Here is a 20628-nt window from a genome sequence, read left to right on the forward strand (position 1 = left end):
GACACACACACATACAGAGACACACAACAACCCCCCTCCCAACACAGACACACATACATTCAAGGTCATATCTGAAGTCTAACCAATATCAGCCCATTCTCAAACGAAACGATATCACAGACATTGTTGCTCTCCATATCTCTTCTCCTCGGTCTTGATATGAAAAAAAGGTTGTCCTTGAGTTAAAAAAGGGGAAATGTTCACACACTTTGCATCCGGGAATGAGGTCATTTCCCAGAGCAAGTCCTATGGCTCTGGCAGTAAATAGTTTTTTTTCTACAGGGATTAACACTTTCATTAAGTCTTTCCCCGTAAAGAAGCGCTTTTTTGCTAGCCCGATTTTTTTCTTTTTTTTTAAGAGCAGATGAACAAGCTTCCACTTTATTGGCTGAAAACAAAATGGTCAAAATGTAGAATTATGCAAGTACAAGTCAACCTATAGTATGGAGTAGCTTACAGCTGGGTTTGTAATTTGAGTCACTTTCAATATGAATTATGTTTTAATAGCAGTTAGCTTTCAGCACCTAAATTATTTTAGTACACAAGACAACGGCAAAGGCCCCTGTGCTCCTGGTCTAGGCCATGAGCCATGTTTGCAACAGTACCAATATATAACTTCCATCTGTATTCAGTCTCTTTCAGTCATCTCCCACCCTACCTTGATTATAACATTGCAAACGGTCTTTAATGTGCCTTCTCTGCTCTCCTCATATGAACTTAAACCCCATGATTTCCCTAACCAGAAGTCATACTAACTACCCTCATGTAAATTCAACCTGCTATGCCTGGTGTGCACACTTTTGGATGAGAAACCAGGTGTTGTGAATGGGTTCTATGGAAGTTGACTTTGTGACACGCATGTACATTGCAATCCTTCCTGCTTTGGCTTGAGGCCCAGGATAGTCTAGGGCTAGGCGGCTCATCTGTTTGATAGAATCATCAGGTACTCGCTGTCCAGGTTTAACCATCCTTCTTAAACGCTTCCTACATATGGAAAACATACAAATCAAGGTGTTTGTCAAAAGAGCCCTATTGTAAATAGAATTACAAGCCAAAATCTCTCAAGCCAACTGACTGCCCATAAGCCATGATAATTTACAGTGCATACAAACATATTTTGTGTCTTTGTAAATTTATTACAAAAATAAAATGCTCTGTACATTAAATAAAAGTTGACTAGAACTGGTGGGTGGTCTAAATGCAGACTTCTCAAACAAAAAATTTCCTCATGCAACCTCCAAAATAAAGAACAAGTTGGTTAAAAAAATGCAGCAGAAAAATAACAATCAAACCTAGTGGATTAATTGAGCTAATAATCAACTCTTCAATATCCCATCGCCATCTTCTATAGTCCTGTATCCCCTTCTTTGTTAAAGGGATAAATGAGCCAAGGGTTTTCAAAGACAAGGGGTGGAGGCTTCCAGTCTGCCAGTACTCCCATTCAGCTTGGTTCAGGGGGGACAGGGTACAACTTTGGGTTGACTTTGGGTCTTTGAAAAGCGCTATACAAAATAAATGTATTATTATTATTATTATTATTATTATTCCAAATTCTCTTCGAGTCCAATAAATTCACCTGATCAACAGGGCAAGTGTTGCCACAATCCCAGCAAAACCAGCTACAGCCATGAGAGCGTGCCTCACTGTGGACTCTGGGTCAGCCACTCGAAAGAACTCCACAAACCCATCCCATGAATTGTTTTTCACCAGCCAGTCTCGTGGGTCATAAAGGAGATACGTGGAGATTTCTTGGCCCACCAACGCAACGCAGTGCTGTCTGCCCATCTCCTTCAGGTACTGGCACACAACCGCCCCGAAGGCCACCAGGCTGGCAATGCGACCCCAGTTGGTGACCCCGTCACCAAAGTAGCTCTTGGCCACAGACATAATGAAGCTCATGTCGTTCCCTCCATTATCCAACTCGATTATTTTGTTGAGCATACCATGATATACATATCGGTGTTTCCGGAGAAGGTCATCCACAACCCTTTTCATCGTCGAGAGAGTCTTGCCTTGCCCGCACCATGACGTAGAAAGTCCGGTAAAGTCTGTAAGGAAAGTGCCAATGAGTTCTCTTGTGTCGTTCTCCAGTATCTCGTCCCCTGCCGGACAACTGGGCATGTCGCGGTCACTGTCGAACAACTCAGGAGTGCGCGGCAGAGAGCCGTCGTCATTATCGCCGATATCATCCAGGATGTTTTTAATCTGCAAAATCTTCGGCCGTGGTGGAGTATCACTACCGGCGACATTCCCATTTTGAGTATCTAAGGATGAGGCCCTCGCCATCAGAGGGGACGCATTCCCAGAGCCGTAGTACTCTGATCCGTCAACGACTCCATTTTGAGGAGGAATGAAAGTCGAGAGACTCGAGAAGGTTCCAGTTGTGGTCCTTTTGGTCAACGACTTAGAGAAAAATTCATCTTTGCGTTGTCTTTGAAATAAATCTCGTTAGTTAAAAGTTATTTCTCTGTTGTCTCTTCAGAGTCCAGTCAAGTTATTTCTGTGTTCTCGCTTCAGAGTTCAGTCACGTTATGAGTCTTCTTCTTCAGTTCCCTGGGCTGCCTTTAAATAGATACACAAATGTTCTAGAATGTTCTATTATGACATCATACTGTGACATCCCAAATGTTCTAGAATGTTCTATTATGACATCATACTGTGACATCCCAAATGTTCTAGAATGTTCTATAATGACATCATACTGTAACATCACAAATGTTCTAGAATGTTCTATTATTGTTATGGTTTGACACCGACCCCAAACGCAACGACACAAGAGAGTAGGATTCAGAGTTGCCAAAAACAAGGGCTTGTTTATTAAGACTAAATAAACAGCACAGACTTGGAAGAGTTCAAACAAAGACTGGAATACAAGCAAGGATGAATGTTGCTGCTCTGCAGCTTCTCCCGGGATGGTAGTCAGGGGAAGCAGACGCTGACGTCAGAGCCGCTCTGCAGACTTCTCTCGGCAGAATCTCCGAGGTGGTTGCGGGACCGAGAGAGAGAGAGGGAGCGAGTTAACTCAGGGTGCAGGTGGAACAGAGCAGGTGAACAGGAGAGGTGACTTGTACCCGAAAACAGAGTTATCCAAGTGACTGTATCTTCGGTGTAAATACACACTGTGAGTAACGTTCCAAACACAATCCCAAGTGATAGATATCTTCGGTGCAAAATAAACACTGTGAGCGAAGTCCCAAAATACAAATCCAATGTGATAATATCTTCGGTGTGTAAACACACAGTGGGAGATGTTAGGCCAAAATATTATCCCAATGAAACAATCCAAAAAAGGCTAAACGCTGGGTGAGTGACTGTCTGATAAAAAGCTGGAAATCTTCAGTGTTATAAAAACACACGAAAAACGGAATTGGATCAAAGACAGTCATAAAAAACTCACCCAGGCGTTGTGCGTAAAGAGCGTTGGAACAGAACGGAGCGAGCGCGTCGCCTCGGGGAAAGGGTGTCCAAGAGGAATGCTTCTTGAATATCCTGGAGGCAAAGCACAGGGAAACAACAGCAGGCAGCAGGAACGGCGAATGCAACTGAAATATCAAAACGATCCAACAAAACTTGAATGGGGAAACGGGGTATAAATAATACGGGAATGCTTAATTGACAAGCAGTGACAGCTGAGGGATGTGATTGATAAGCGTGTGGACGGGGGAGAACCAATCAACGACGTCTCTGGGAAGAAGCGTGTGAATGGGGGAATGAAATGATTAACAGAAAACAAATGGAAACAGAGCGAGTAGGCTTAAAGGAACAGAGCGAGTAAGTGAGCAAAGGACAAAAACCTCACAATTATGACATCATACTGTGACTTCCCAAATGTTCTAGAATGTTCTATTATGACATCATACTGTAACATCACAAATGTTCTAGAATGTCTATTATGACATCATACTGTGACATCACAAATGTTCTAGAATGTTCTATTATGACATCATACTGTGACATCACAAATGTTCTAGAATGTTTAAAGGGGGAAAGTAGATGGAGGAAGGTGATAAATCAGATTAGATCTAGATAATAAAAAATAAAAAGAATGTGTAGGCTTATGCGTATTTAAGTTTTCTCAATTGTGGGGGCGTAGTATAGAACTGAGGAGGGCAGTAATACGCCATGTTGCGTTTACACTGCCGGAAAATATAAAGAAGAGGAAGAAGTAGAAGGGTTCCATTTGAATAATATAAATTGTATGGTAAGGCTGTCCCCGAACAGGCTACGTGCATTTTCAGGAAGTGCTGTCTTGTTACAACAGAAGCATGGCTGTGCAATGCTGGACTGATCTGCTAAAATCATCAAAGAAAACAGCTTTGATAAACGATGGGAAAAGGAAGATCCACTATCTCTTTACAGATGGGAAATAAATGGCAGAAGAATATGACTTGAAAACAGAAGAGCTCATCGTGTGGAAATGGCGTTCAAAAAGCGCTCTCGGAGGTGAGGGTGAATGGCAGATCGAGGTTGGAGAACCATTTGCAGCCTCTGTTGCCTCATTGGATTCTGAGCAGATAAAGAAAATTGTTCGAATTATAGAACTGAGGAGGGCAGTAATACGCCATGTTGCGTTTACACTGCCGGAAAAAATTAAGAAGAAGAAGCTGTCCCAGAAGCCTGTTTTTGGGATTCAAACTTCGTCAGGGTTTTTCGAATGGACGTACGTTTTAGAGACATTCTGTTATGACATCATGCCATTCCGTTATAACATTCTGTTATGACATCATGACATTCTGTTATGACATCATGACGTAAAAAAATTATACTTTTTATCAAATTAATTTTGTATTATATGTTTATTATATGTTACAGGGCTAGGCGGTAGGCTATGACCTGAAACCCATACATTTACCACAGTAACTAACGATAAATGATCATTCACAAAATACCACATTCTCCATGGTGTTGCCCCTCGATCAACACATGTATATAATGTTTGTCTGTCAACATGTAATGTTTGTCTGTCAACATGTTTGTCTGTCAACATGTTTGTCTTTCAACATGTGATTGGATGTTGTACGTTCAGTTGGATTAATTAAAGGGGCACAAAATGAAACAGCCTGTACCGGAGGAATACATTTACCTAACATACTAATATAGGTATGATTCATAATATCTGTATTGGTACGTTTTCGGTATATGGCCCACCCTATATGTTAGAACAAATTCCTATGGGAAGGATTATTAATATTATGTGCAACTAAAAACATGTCAATAGAAGATGTGAAGCAAATTCATGATTTTGAGGCATGATTTTCTGACTTTTCCACACACAGAAGTACAGTGGATCTCTGAAATGGAAAGAACTTATGATGCAGTAATGACCCCAAACCATAAGACTATCAATACAGTTCCACTGCCCAATGATTCTATGTTTATTCCACTGCAGTGACTCTACGTTCATTCCACTGCCCACACTGCGTTCATTCCACTGCCCAATGATTCTACATTCATTCCACTGCCCAGCGACTCTAAGTTCAACCGTACTTGTATGCGCAAATGTCGGGCCGATATGTATCCGGTTCTATGCTGCATCGAGCCCGAGCCTCCGTCTAATCTACTGTCAGCGCTGCACCACATTAACAGAGAGCACACAGATACAGATAACGCATGCTACCGCTGCTTGTACAGATGAAATAAACTGTAAGACAAATCTGATCAAGTTACAATCACACTCTTTAATGTATGCCCGAATGAGCAACATAAGAGAGATCTCTGAAAGATTGTGTGTGTGTGTGTGTGTATTACGTGATAAAAGGAGCATGATTGCAATCCGCCCTCCTTGATCTTAACCCTGACTGAAGGAGGGAGGAGGAGGAGGAGTGATTAGGATGGTATGCAGAGTAGAGGAGAGAAACCTCGACTCCCCCTTTCTATCCCTCTGTCACTCCCCCTCTCCTCTCCTCGCCCCCCCCCCACCCCAGCTTTGATATAAGCCAGGTCCTGCGCTCACAATGCTGTGAAGACTTCTAATGTAATTATGAAGGGAGTGGAAATGAAGAAGAGAAAAGATGTACAAATATAGCCGCAAATGGGGATTCCAATATGAACATTGTGGGGAATTTTTTTAATTTTCTTTGGTTGTTGTTGCAGGAGTCAAAGGCTTGAAGGGGATATGGTTACATTGGTCATCGCAATAGGTGTGTATTTGGGACCAAAGTAAATGTGTAGAATTACTATAAAACCTGTGATATTAAATAGAGTAAAATCCGAGAAACACATGCATGTATACACTTAACCAGGGAGGGTCAGAAGGCAGGGTCAGTCATTTTGGGGCAACTCTGGAACAGGATCGTGTCTTTCTCAGGGACACTTCGACTGGGTTGGACACATTATCGGCTGTCACAGCGGGGGATCGAACCGGGGACCTTTGGCTTACGGTCTCTAAAAAGACAGCAGGCCCCACCATGTGTTCACCTGAAGGGTCGGTCTGGTTGTTGTTGCACAACACTGGGTCTATCATAGGAATAATGAAACATCAAACCCAAAGGTGCTCTGCTCTTCACCTTATTACATTATCATCATCGTCTCTCCTTATTTTTCAGTCTCCTCTTCATCTTCCTCTTTTCTAGTTTTCCTCTCCTCCTTCCTTGTTTCTCTGACGTCCTTCATGCTTCTTTATCAGAATAATGACCTCATCTCAACAACACACAGACTAAACACAGAAGGAGGTCAAGGAAACAGCACAGGCTGACAGAGACACAAACATGGGTGAGAGGGCATGTGGTGAATTATCTTTTATTTTAAATTTGATTGTGATTGTTTTAGATACTTGTAGGCTACTATTAATTATCTATTTATTCAATATTATTATAAATTATTATTATTACTATGATTATCTCTTGTTCCTGCCTGTGCCCCCCTCCCCCAAGACACCTGAATTTCCCCAAGGGGATTAATAAAGGAACACATTCTGACTTGACTTAATATCGGCACGGTGGTGTAGTGGTTAACACTGTCGCCTCACAGCAAGAAGGTCCAGGGTTCGATTCCCGCTTGGGGACCAGGTTTCCATGATGCCAGGTACCCAGGTGGGGTATCTCCCAGGCCTTTCTGTGTGGAGTTTGCATGTTCTCCCCGTGCTCGCAAGGGTTTCCCCCCCGATAAGATAAAAACCCAATGGAAAAACATGCACAACAACAGATCGCTAACGCTGTGGCGTCCTTGACGAAGACGGACAGGAGCACTTGGATTGGTCCCCTGGCGCGGCTCACGTTGACGCCTGTCTGCTCCCGGCTGCCCTTGGGGGGGAAGACGACGGGATGGGTTAATCGCAGAGACGAATCGCATCGGCGATCCTAAAGAGACCATGCATGCGTGTGTGTTCTGGTGTGTGTGCTAAACTAACCGCTGTGTGTACCGCTAAAAAACATTGAGTGTCGTTGCATGCCGAATAAAGACCTCTGCAACAGGTCCTGCATTATTATTATATCAAAGCTATGATGTTGGTGCCAACATTTCTTTACATGCAAACAATAGTGAGAATCAAGATTTTTCTCCGCCTACCCCATACACTAAGGTTGTTTAAAATGTATCTTTCGCTGGGCTTCAAGCAAACTACACTAGGGGTGGGCGATATATATTGAACCAGTATACCAGTAGAAATCCATGCCATGGTAGAAATTTGACTACTTTTAGAATTCAAAAAAGGCTTTTTGAATGTAAAAATACTTTGTCACATTTACAAATGTATCCCACAATGCAAACAAATAATAAGAATTAGTTTGAAGGAAAGGTGCTTCATCCATCATTTGGACATGGTTTGGGTTCGTGTGGTGTTTCAAGAATGTAAAATGCAATAATTGCCATTCGTTTTTTTTTATCAGAACAAGGCTTAGAGTATGTGCTCATGGCGGCTATTTAAACACAAAAACACTCATGTTTACCATTTTAGCCAATTCACACACACACACACACACACACACACACACACACACACACACACACACACACACACACACACACACACACACACACACACACACACACACACACACACACACACACACACACACACACACACACACACACACACACACACACACACACACACACACACACACCATTGTTTGCCCACACAGGGTGAGAAAAAACAAACCGTTGAATGTTCCAATGTTCCATGTTTAAAATAAAGTTGTTTTGTTCCTTGATTTATTGATTTATTTCCATAATACAGTTCTAAATCCCACAAAGCAGTTTACTCAATAAAGTGTCTTCATATATTAGCCTGTTATAGTCAGATTGCATAAATATTTATATTAAATATTTAAATATGTATATGAGTGAATATAATCCTATTGTCGAGTGAATAATTGGTATATTGTGTCTTGGTCTTGGGGCCATATAAAATAATATTTGATATGGGGACTGGTTATGATGAGCTAATAAATTAGTAATGAAGTACAAAACAACTGGATATTAATCCTTATTTTTTGGGGTGGTTGGTACTGAGTAGTGAGTACATTCGGACCCAGAGTTTTTGTTAACACCAATGTGAGATAAATAAATAAGCAGCGCACAAGGGTTAGAAAGTCATACCTTGAGCAACCTAAGAAAACTATTCTCTGCAAGCAATGTGGAGCGAGAGTTGTTGCTGGATGCGCACAGACACAAAAGACAAAAAATAATGTGGTGGAAGGACATTACAAATTCCATAACGGAGTACCTATGTAAGGACATGTAGAGGAGTGTATTGCAGCCACGAGGTACACGTGAGGTACAGCATACGCTCCTCTACATTGGAAAATAATTTAATGCAGCCACACTGCTAAACTTGACTGGAGGCGGTCGGAACAAGCCTTAAGCTGGTCCCAAAACAGTTAAACTAACCCTGGAGCTGCTCATATCGGAGCATTCGGAGATAGTTAGCGGGGAGATCATTATGATGCGCTCCAGCTCAAACAGTGAGTAATGGGAGGGGCCGCTGAGCCTGATACCCCTTCTTTCTCTCGTTCTCTCTCTCCCCTCCCTGTCTCTCTCTGTACGTCCAATGCTTTTAAGTAGCCAAACTATAAAAAACGAAGTGGATAGTTGATAATAAATATTTTACCTAATTAGCTGACATATTCTAAAATCTTAAGTCTGCTATAAGCCATTCTTCCTCTCTCTTGTGTGTGTGTGTGTGTGTGTGTGTGTGTGTGTGTGTGTGTGTGTGTGTGTGTGTGTGTGTGTGTGTGTGTGTGTGTGTGTGTGTGCGTGTGTGTGTGAGAGAGATAGAGAGAGAGAGTGTGTGTGCGTGTGTGAGTGTTAAAGCCAGAACGACTAAAATAGATGTGTGCGAGTAAAGATTATATCCTACAAGCTGACAGTGCAATGACCAATAACACTTAAGTTCAATGTCAATTTTGTCATAATATACAGATTACAGACTAATGGAAGAGCCCAGTAGAAACCTCATAGTTAGCCCCCAGGAATAAACTGTTACCATCCCAGCGTCTTGTACTGCTCCCTAAAGCATTTCTTCTTATTATTATAGTATTATTATAAGAAAAACAAATATACCGCGATATTACCGCTACCGGTCCAAAATTAGAAATATACCGTGATATAAATGGTAAGCCATACCGGCCATCCCTAAACTACACCATCTTTATGTTGCATTCACACAGGACACCTGGCAGTGACTGTACTTTTAGGACGGATGGCATGTTGCTATCATGATCTTGGTATTGTTTACCAGCAAGCTAGCTAGTGATGGCTAGTAGTTTGGTAAGTTTGCTCTTTCCACAAACTTTCCATATAATTCCTGGTATTCTGCCGAGCTCTGTCTGCACTAATCAACTGTTATTAGCTTCTCGTTGTCAAGATCCAAAATATTTTCTTTATATATAGCCTAGTCACATAACATCTGGTTGTAAATGTTGTCACGGGCAATGACAAAAAGTTCAAAGAAACTTTTCAAACTATGTAAGCATTCCGCCGACAAATATGGTGGTCTGTGTTTCCCCCAAAAGGCCACAAAAAATCCAAAGTAGAAAGATTTGCCGGCCTGATGTATCTACCATTACAAGTATTCTCCTAATTTTCTCCTAGTCTACTAATATATCTACTTTGCCTCGGGAGGTAGAGCAATCGTCTGGTAATCCGGAGGTTCCCAGTTTGATTCCCGCTCCTCCCAGGCAGCGTGTCGAAGTGGCCTTGAGCAAGACACTTAACCCCTAATTGCTCCCGGTGAGCAGGTTGGCACCTTGCATGGCCATCGGTGTGAATGTGTGAGTGAATGTGAAAATGTGAGGAACAAATTGTAAAGCTGTAACTGAGGGGTACAATTCCCTGACTGTATTGAGAGTATGGTATCATTAAACCACTACTTAGTTATGTACTTTAATTACTGGCTATACAGTACACGGTATATATGATGAACACCCACACAATAACACGGCTTAACAAAGAAAGTCCTGTTTAGAATATTTATTAGAAGAGCATCAATAGTAGGTTACAGTATTGAGAATTAGAGTCGCGCTTGTATGGCGAAGAATGTGCATAAATAGGTCAAGAGCGTAAGTCCATGAGCATATCACAATGGGGATAATTAATACCACCTGTAGCATAAGAATTATATAAGGCACACTCGTAGGTCAGCTGGAGATACTAAGGGGGTTCCCTCCGGTTGTAAGCCAGCAGGGGAGAGGAATTGTCGGGAGCAAAAGTCTGGATCAACGAGGAATAAAGAGACTCCAGGTACAGGAGACGGTGCAATAATCCTTTGGTCCTTAGACAAAGCAACAGCTATACTCCGGTATGCATTGCAGCATGGATGAAAGCTAGCCAGCCTCTGGGTCCTAGAGGCGGGCTCGACGGGGCTCCTCACAGGGTAGATCCCACACGGTAGTGGGGTAGACGGTTCTCTGCTCCAGCAGCCACAGTACCAAAGTAATATAATCCAGCCGAAAAGGGCTCTGCATTCGTCGGTGTAGGTTATCCAGTGTACATATCCACACGGTTCTCGTCTAGGACTCCTCGGATGGCGGCACAAGGTTAGGCCGCCCAGCCTGGATAAGCACACTAGCTCGGTACGACGAACCGGTGGTAATGCTGGTCACTGTAGAACGGTAGCCGCACGATACACTATACATAATAGACTATTACTTTATAATAGAATAAGTCGAACTCGACGATACAGCGTTAAACTCTGACACTTTAGCTATCAATTCGCACACGGTCTCAAGGCTCTATTTAGGGGCAAAACGGGCCCACTTCACAGCACGTTGTATCGTGGTGAAGGCTTCAGCTTTTAGTTACTAAGTCTAAGTGCTTCTGTATCCACCTGCGCCGTATTTATACGTAAGGTGAATAATCTAGTGCCAACCTTATTTCTGTCTCGTATTACTGCGCAAACCTGGGCATGTTGAGACATGTCTTAGCGCTGACTTTGAACTAGACATTGGGGGTATGGCCGTTGGCGCCTAGGGGGTCGCTGTCTAATAGGAGAACGAATATTATGGTCTGGCCTGTACCTAGGTAAAGGGATATTCCGTGTATATGTACAAAGAATATACAAGGGATATCAGACGATATACAAATATTATACAATATATCTCAAGTAATAAATATATATATTCGGTTTAATCTGACCCTTTGTAACAAAAGCGATTTGAAAAAAAGCGCTATATAAATGCGCCATTTACTATTCCCAAGCACAGAAAGAAATAGCCTACATTTCTTATAACTGTTCTATAATTGTTATGTCGTCATTACATATCATCAAAGCACACATATACAGTAAAAGACTATCAATAATAAAGGCTAATAAATACCAGATAGACACACGTTGTACAGTAGAGTAGCCTATATGAACCTGACAGAGAGGGTCACAGAGTTTATATAGGGTAATAGAGGGCTAGAGGAACTACGAGATTAGATTATTCAAAAAGCCTTCTAGAGCTCTGACCCTAGCAACCATATGATTTGCCTAGCAACCATTAGTTCTACAGGAGGTGGTTTCAGAGTAAGCAGAGATTAAAGGTGATAAGTTAACCAGGTACTGTTTTCAGCCACAGGATAGGATGTTTCTCAACTAGGTTGAGGTTGATCATCATCATCATCATCATCATCATCATCATCATCTTCAGATTGACCCGTTTTATATTATGGACACTTAGGGAAAAATAGCGATGATAGCCTAGTTATTTAGACCACTTTTATTTTATAATGTTTTAACTATGTGTTAGGTATTGCACTTGTGTACACCAGCAGAAGCCAATGGCAATTTAAGAAAATAACTTTTTTTAAAGACAATAAAGTTATTTTCTATTATATTCTACTGATATAGATGGCAAAGGTTAAACAAACTGAGGGAGGTATAAGAGAGAGAGAGAAAGAGAGACAGGGGAGCGATGAGAGGTGTGAAGAGAGGAAGGGAGATTGAGAGAGAGAGAGAAAGAGAGAAAGAGAGACACAGAGAGACACAGAGAGAGAGAGAGAGAGAGAGACAGAGGAAGGAGAGAACAGGGAGGGGTGGAAGGGAGGAAACAAGGAAGGAGAAGAAGACAGACAGACAGAAAAAAGAGACAGCTGGAAAAACAGGGAGAACCTCCCTGATGTAGGTGTAGATATAAGATAGAGTCCCTCCAAACTGCTATTTTTACATCATTGAGCTGTAATTAACGCAACACAAGGATTCAGTGTCCTCTGACTGGAGGACACATTCAAACTCATTAAATCTCAGTACTGTTGTCAAACTAAATGAATGTGTGCAAAACAGTTTTGGGATATGTGCAAGATTACCGTACTGGCCCAAATATAAGACAAACCCAATAAGACAACCCCACCCCCCTTTTTCAATAATCATTTTTTCTCATTTTCAAATCTAGTTTTTATAAAAAAAAATATATATATATGACCAGTAATGAATTAAATGGGCTATGGCTTAATTTAAGTGCAGCCGAAAAATATTTTCTAAAATGCAAGGAACAGAGACTTACTGAATTAATTTAAAGCTTGTCAAACCAAATTTGATAGGAAACTCAGATTTTTCAAACAACGTTTCAAGAGAGGACAAGCTCTCCATATAGAACAACTACAGGTCAGTAATCCCCAGCAATTTTGGAAATAAATAAATAAACTAGGCCCCAAAAAGAACCAGACAGTCCCAATGGAGATTGTATTGGACAACGGTGAATCATGTTTTGAAACTGAGCAGATTCTGAAAAAGTGGGAAACCGATTATAGTAGCCTATATGCCTGTAGTAGTCACCCTTTATTTGACGATGGTTTCCTGATAGAAATATGTAAGTTTAAATGTGAGGCCGAACTTGGGATGAGCAATAGCCCTACAGGTTGTGAATTATTAAACAGTGACATTACGTTAGTGGACAGAGCGAAACTGAAGAAAGCCATGGGTATGATGAGTTGTCTAACAAGGTCCTTAAAGCTCCCTATCTGCTGAATGTATTACACTGTTTATTTCAAACTTGTTTTCACACAGGCACCATCCCCTCGATATGGAACATTATTAATCCATTATTAAGCCCATCCCCAAATCTGCAAAGCTGACCCTAAATTACAGAGGTATTAGTTTGATCAGTAGAGTTTATAAATTATATTCAAGTGTTCTTAATAATAGATTAAATAAATACTTAGAATATAATGAAATGTTGGTGGATGAGCAGAATGGGTTTAGGACTAAGAGAGCTTGTATTGATCACGATTTTGTTTTATCATCGGTGGTGAGAGCCAGATTGGACGAGGGCAAGAATACATTTGTTTGTTTCATTGACTTAAAAAAAGCCTTTGACTGGATTAATAGAGAGCTTTTGGATTATAAATTAATTTGTTCTGGTATTGATGGTCTATTTTATAAGGCTATCAAAAGCCTGTATAAGGCCCCATCTGCCTGTCTGCACCTGAATGATGTTAGGACCGGCTGGTTCCCCACCCCATTCGGTGTAAAACAGGGAGATGTGCTTTCTCCCACTTTGTTCACCCTTTATGTTAATGACCTGGCACAAGAAATTAAGCAAGGCAATCTTGGTATTCCAATAGATAATATAATCCTAAGTATTTTATTGTACACTGATGATATTGTTCTGTTTGCAGAAAATGAAGCCAATTTACATAATATGTTGAATATTATGAGTTCTTGGTACAGGAAATGAAGACTTGCGATTAACAGTGAAAAAAACACAGATTATGCACTTCAGGAAAAAACATGAACAGCAGTAACCATAAGTTTCAATTTGGACCAACGCCCCTGATTTACACATTTTCTTATAAATATCTTGGTTTCATCTTTAATGAGTACATCAGCTTCATAGAAGGAAGGAAAATGCTGTCTGAGTCAGCAGGAAGGGCGCTAGGGGGTGTGTTGAGTCAAATGAAAATGTGCACGGACCTTGGGTTTTCAACATTTACACAATTATTTGATTCAATGGTGGGTTCTGTTTTATTTTATGCTGCTGGAGTATGGGGTTTTGATGATGCACCTGAATGTAATGCTATCCAGAACCGTGCCATGAGATACTTCTTGGGAGTCCATAAATATACATTAGGGATGCACCGAAATTTCGGCCACCGAAAGTTTTCGGCCAAAAATGGCAAAAAAAAGCCTTTCGGCTTTCGGCCGAAAGAGTTTTTTCACCAAAAATATATCACCGAAACAGAAACAACCTGTAACCTAACGCGTGTTGTTGTGATGATGTCGCGCTGTCGGGAGTCACGCTGTTTCTATGTAAACTCTGCGCGCAACGCGTCCAATAAATGCATCTTTAACATGCTTTATATCCTTATTTACTATATGCCCGTCGCGGTTAATCACTGAGTGATCTAATATGCATATTCTTCAGAGCGAGAGGGGGGGGGATTGTGTTTCTCACATTGACGCTGTCTGTCGTTGATAATATAATCTGAAGAGCATTATTATTATTATCATTCTCGAGCATACACGTCGCGCGTCTACTGTGCCAAAGTCAAGAGAGAGGGAGAGGGGGGGGGGGGGTTGGGTAGGAGGGGTTGGGGGGGAAGCACTGTACAACTGTACAAGCAAAGCTGTACATTGGAATATTGACAACCATACTAGGTAATTTACTGTACATTGGAGGGGGTACTTTTATATAAAATGCTTACTGTAGCCACTACAGTAACATCATTAAGTCTGCTATAAGCTATTCTCCCTCTCATGTGTGCAGATCTTTTATGCAGTTTTAAAGCACATTGGCTTTGTTCTGAATGCACTTTGTAGTTATCCTACAGAGAAAAGAAAATGCACTTGACTTGGAATTAATGTACTGTATGCTGAATAAATGTTTTATGGACCCATAATAGTGATTATTTATTATTTAAGTAAAGTTTTGCCATAATCATATATTTTTCCATAATCATAATGTTCCACAACATTGGTAAAAAAAAATTCTATTCTATGAATCATTTTCGGCCTTTCGGCATTCGGTTTTCGGCCAACTGTTTCCTATTTTCGGTATCGGTTTCGGCCAAGAATTTCCCATTCGGTGCATCCCTAATATACATGTCCTACTTCTCTTCATAAACTTTGTATATTGCAAAAGAAATTCATAAGGCTTGACACTACTTCTAATCACCTTGAACCATCTGCTCCTCTTTTTAAGCAACTTAAAATATTATCAATATTTGATATTAATGTATACCAGATATGTATTTTTTTTGTTTAACTGCACTTTTAACCATTTCCCCGCCAATAACGTCATACAACGGGTTTCAAGTTCATGCAAATTCTGCCAATGATGACGACGTGATTCTGATCATAATTTCATATTTTCGCCATGGTATTCATATTTCACTCACGGAGCCTTGTCGGATGCTGTGTGAGCCAGCACAACTCTGCAACGCTTCAATACTGCCACCTGGTGGCTGATCGGCGAGTTGCAACCGGAAGTGGATCTCTTGTGATCCCGGTGCGTCTCCCTATTCCGTCCGGCCACTCGTTTATCGTCGCGGGACTCAATACACACACCGTGGATATGGATCTTTGCCATAACTCAATAATCTACATGATTTGGGCGTGTATTAGTAATATACAAACCGGAAATGGATCGCCGCGATCCCCACCACATAACTGGGATCTGTTTGCTCCACTCTCATCGCCCAACGGTACGAGGAGACTGATGTGAGTTTCAGCGTTTCTGTTTATCATTTTCGATACAAACTGCTCTGATCAATATATCACCCATACTACATGAAGCATCTAACGACTATCACGGAATTATAAACGCCCCCCCCACCCCCCTCCATTCACCCGCGCATGATCAGTCATAGCGTTGAGGACCATGTACAGTTGAAATTTTTTATATAGCGTCGATCGGTATCAAACTGCATTTGATGATCTAATATATGCATTTGTGCCTATATCTCACGTTCTGGGAAATACTGCAGAAAACGATAAAAACATATTTATACTCTAGACGGTATTTTCGTATGAATGTGTGAATGAAAAAGTAAAACGTTCCTACATCCCGAACGATAGATAATCGATGTTGAATGGGCCATAGTAATGTCAATTTAGCAATACAATTTAAAAAGTTATAGCCCTGCAAAGAAGGTGAACATCTCCATAGACTTACAGTGCTGGCAGAGATCAAACAGCGATGGATATAAGCGTGGCAGAGAATGGGTTAATTTAGATTGATTTCCTATTGTTTTCCATAATTTTTTCATATCAAACTCCAGTATTCATTCATATCCAACAAGGCAATCAAACAATATTGATCGTAATTTCTTCCGCACAACATTATGTCAGTTCAGTATAAGATTTAGAGGTCCTACTATTTGGAATTCAAAACCCTCCATAATAAAAATTTGCTATTTCATCACTCAAATCCAGGCTTAAATATACATTATTAAATGAATAGCTTCAATCTCATAATAAAACCATTAATGTCACTTTGTTTTACAGTTTCATGTTAATTTGTTTAGACTAATTATTAATGTTGTTGTTTTTGTTATTATTATTATTACTTTGATTATTATTGTTATCATTATTATTATCTTAATATTATGAAAATTGTTTTATGAACTTATTTCACTTTACTTTAGTGTGTTTTTTTATTCCATTTTAATAACCTACTCAATGTCACCGAGCGGCACTGCAGATTTACCCCACTCTTGGAATTCTGAAAAGTGCATTACCGGCCAGATCCTCGTAGGGGCGCTGTCTCGATAATGCAGTGTTCCCTGTGGCAGAATGGTGCTTTATTGTTTTTTTACTTTGAATGGAGTTTACTGTTAGCTGGAATCTATACGTGTAGCCTGTAGCTTGGAATACCTTTTGCGACGCCGAATTCACTATGCAGTAAAGGAATATATCATCAGCCAATGGACATATCGATCTACCAGATGGCGATCGATAACTGGAAAATCCTTTTGGGGATCCAACCCGCCCACGGTAAGATCTTTTTCACGTAAATTACATGCTGATCAGGCCTTGTTATCATAGCCCAGGGGTTCCCAAAGTAGGGGTCGGGTCGCGAGCCGCCGTGGGGGGGGGGGGGGGGTCGCCAGATGATTAAAAAAAAGAAAAAAGAAATAAAACAAATAAAAGAAAAGATTTTTATGCAGTCAGGCCACTGAACTTAGAAGCAGGCCAGGCCATTGTTTCTAGTTGCAGCAGCGCAATAGTTAGATAGCCTAGGTGGGGAACAACCAGGAGATCACTGCAACTCACACAAGTTTGATCTCAAGTGACTACCTGGTAAAATAAAGGTTAAATAAAATAAAAATCTCTCTCTCTCTCTTGCTCTCACACACACAAAGGGAGCCGCATGTGATTGGTGGAGGCGGGACCCTTACAAAAAACTGTTGTTGCTAATCATTGACACATGCTAGCCTGTAATAATCCCCCCCAGTAAAATCTACTTTGCATTTGATATATTGCAAATATATGCCATCACACACACTGGCATTTAAAGGGTTAGAATTATAAAATTAATATGTGGTGTTATGATCAGGGCTGAAGTTGAATAAAAGATTGTATTTCTTTTTGATTTTGATTTTGATTTTGAAGTCTTTATTTCGAACATGCAATGAATACAACAAACAATAACAAAAAAGAAAAACAACTCAATCTGCATGTTCGAAAAGGAGTAGGAAGAAGTATACACTTATTTAATCCTACCCCTTTTCCACTACTCAAATGAGTGTACTATTTTAAACATAAAAAAGAAAAGAAAAGAAAAGAAAAAAAAATATATATATATATATATATGCAAAACAAAAACAAAAACTATATATGTATAAAATAAAATAAAATAGAAACAAAATAAAAATGTAAACACCTGTGAATATCAAGTCCCTTCTTCATCCCTGTACCTTGTGAACATAATTTCCTTATACATCAGTTTGAATTGTCTCATGTTTGGACATTGCTTTAACACCACATTAAGACTGTTCCACAGTTTCACTCCACATATTGAGATGCAGTGTTTTCTCATGTTAGTGCGTACGTTTAGCACCTTTAAATTGTGTTCTCCCCTCAGATTATAACCCCCCTCCCTATCAAAGAACAATTCTTGAATGTTTCTTGGAAGTGCATGACTTTTTGCTTTATACATTAATTGTGCCGTTTTAAATTCCACAAGATCATTTAACTTCAATGTCTTTGACTCCAGAAACAATATGTTAGTGTGATCACGATAACCTGCAATGTGAACTATCCTTATGGCCCTTTTCAATCCGACATTACAAAAAAACTGAAAATCCATCAAAATCAGTGTTGTTGCTAATCATATTATGCTAGCCTGTTTTTTAACAATAATTTGTGATGCCATCACAAACACTGGCATTTAAAGGGTACAAATAAAAGAATTAAGTCTTTGTAACAAAAAAAATCCTGGTGGGGGACCCCCAGACCCCCTGCTTAAAAAGTGGCCTGACTGGGGCTATATTTTGCACTATATTTCCTGGCCTGAATGATTTCCCCAGTCCGGCCCTGCAGGTTAAAAGCCTCCAATGCTTATTAGTGTGTGTGCGTTTGAACGTTTGCATGTTTCAACCATACATTTCCATTTATTAAAAAAAACGGGGACGGGACACACATCTGTGCAATAGCACACACCACCAAAGTCACTGGCTGGCCCACAGTGTGCGTGTATGTGCGTACATGCTAACTTCGCTAACATTATCCGCCTCAGTAACATTAGCTTCCCAGCTGGATTCCTCTTTCTCAAAATAAAAATGAATGGGCTTCATGGCTGGCTGAATTTTTTGCGTTGTCTGATTTTGAATGTATAACTTGCCTATGGTACCGTGACTTTCTTTTCCAGCGCATACTGTGTTCTCATTTCCTTTCACTCGCATGAAACCAGCCGCGTCACCGCAGGAAACTCTACTGTGATTGGACGTTTATGCGCCTTGTGTAATGTGGGACTTGTAGTTTCTGAACTATTAACAGCGGAACGTTTGTAATCTTCACTCGCACACTGCGAGTAAATGATTTTTCCGGTTCGCACACACATATTATTAGGGGCAAATACGAGGGAAATGCTCGCACTGTAGAGCATATATATAATTATATATATAATTAGTAAACTGTCTGGGGCTTTTCTTGCCCCCCTTAACTGATTTCCGAGGGCATTTGGTAAATTTTCGAGGGCATTTTGGTCAATTTTGGTCAAGCAAAAAGGTGAAATGGTTAAGTTATGGAACCGCCTGGTCCAGCTGCCAAATGACAGGGTGACAAAAAAGATATTTAACTGGGACAGAGCACACGGTCATCCCTGGTCAAGAGAGATGTCCATGATTTTTTCTTCTGCCGACTTAAGTATGATTTTTATGAACAATGTAAGGTTCACATAATTAAAACAAAATTATCAACAATCCATCAGGATAAGTGGAAGGTGGAGATATGGAAAAAACCTAAACTTAGAAAATATGTTGTAATTAAAAATTTGTATTTTACTGAAACTTATGTAATGTCAAACTTAAAAGAGAAGACGGAGGTCTCTGTGTGCCCAGTTGAGGTCTGGCACCCTGCATTGGCTGTGGAAGTGGGTAGATTCCAAGGTAAACCTGAGGAGTGGTTGTGTGTTCTATGTGATCTGGGAGTGGTGGAAGTTGAATATCGTTTTGTTTTTTATTGCCCTTTGTACAACGATTTGAGGGCTTTATTTGAGAAAATTCTAATTGTAAATCCGGATTTGTTTTAGCAGTCTGAGAGTTGTATGTTGAGTTGTTTTTTTGTGGAGGACATCTTCAGTTTTGCAGGATTTTTGGAGAAAGAATGGCACTTGAGACAAAACACACTATATCCTATATAATTGTATATTAATTCCTCTTGTTTCTTTGTTTACATACATTGCTTACAGCTTGTGTTATATTACGTTTTATTGTATTTTCTTTTTTTGTGGCCATCTTGGTCTATATCAAGTATACTATTATATACTTATTGTTTATGTGTCTTGTAAGCCCATATGGGCTTGGCATACACCTGTATGTAAGACACGAAAATAAAAAAACATCAAATCAAATCAAGTAAAACTAGCACACTGAATACAGCGTCTGTGTGTGTGTCCGTCTGTGGCTCGCATACCTCCAGAACATCCCAGCTACTTCACAGGTGTATTGCTGAAGATCAAAAGCCAATGAGTGGCCACGCCTCGAACAGCCACGCCCCGAACAGCCACGCCCCGAACGGACACTGCACTAGTATATTTTAAATTGTCT

The 20628-nt window shown here is 40.4% G+C and overlaps 2 protein-coding genes across 2 annotated transcripts in view; both read right to left on the reverse strand.

Moving 5' to 3' along the window:
* The window catches only part of zfpm1 (zinc finger protein, FOG family member 1), a 186147-nt gene that overhangs the window by 112672 nt on the left and 52847 nt on the right, over positions 1-20628 (reverse strand). The gene's annotated exons all lie outside the window — the stretch shown is intronic.
* On the reverse strand, positions 1573-2286 carry LOC311244772 (induced myeloid leukemia cell differentiation protein Mcl-1 homolog; the record flags this gene model as incomplete). The annotated part of the gene is made up of 1 exon (XM_084334459.1): positions 1573-2286. One exon carries the CDS (start codon positions 2284-2286, stop codon positions 1573-1575), a length of 714 nt encoding a protein of 237 aa, XP_084190585.1.

This window comes from Notolepis coatsorum (genome assembly GCF_963971535.1).
Source record: "Notolepis coatsorum genome assembly, chromosome: 18".
Taxonomy (NCBI): domain Eukaryota; kingdom Metazoa; phylum Chordata; class Actinopteri; order Aulopiformes; family Paralepididae; genus Notolepis; species Notolepis coatsorum.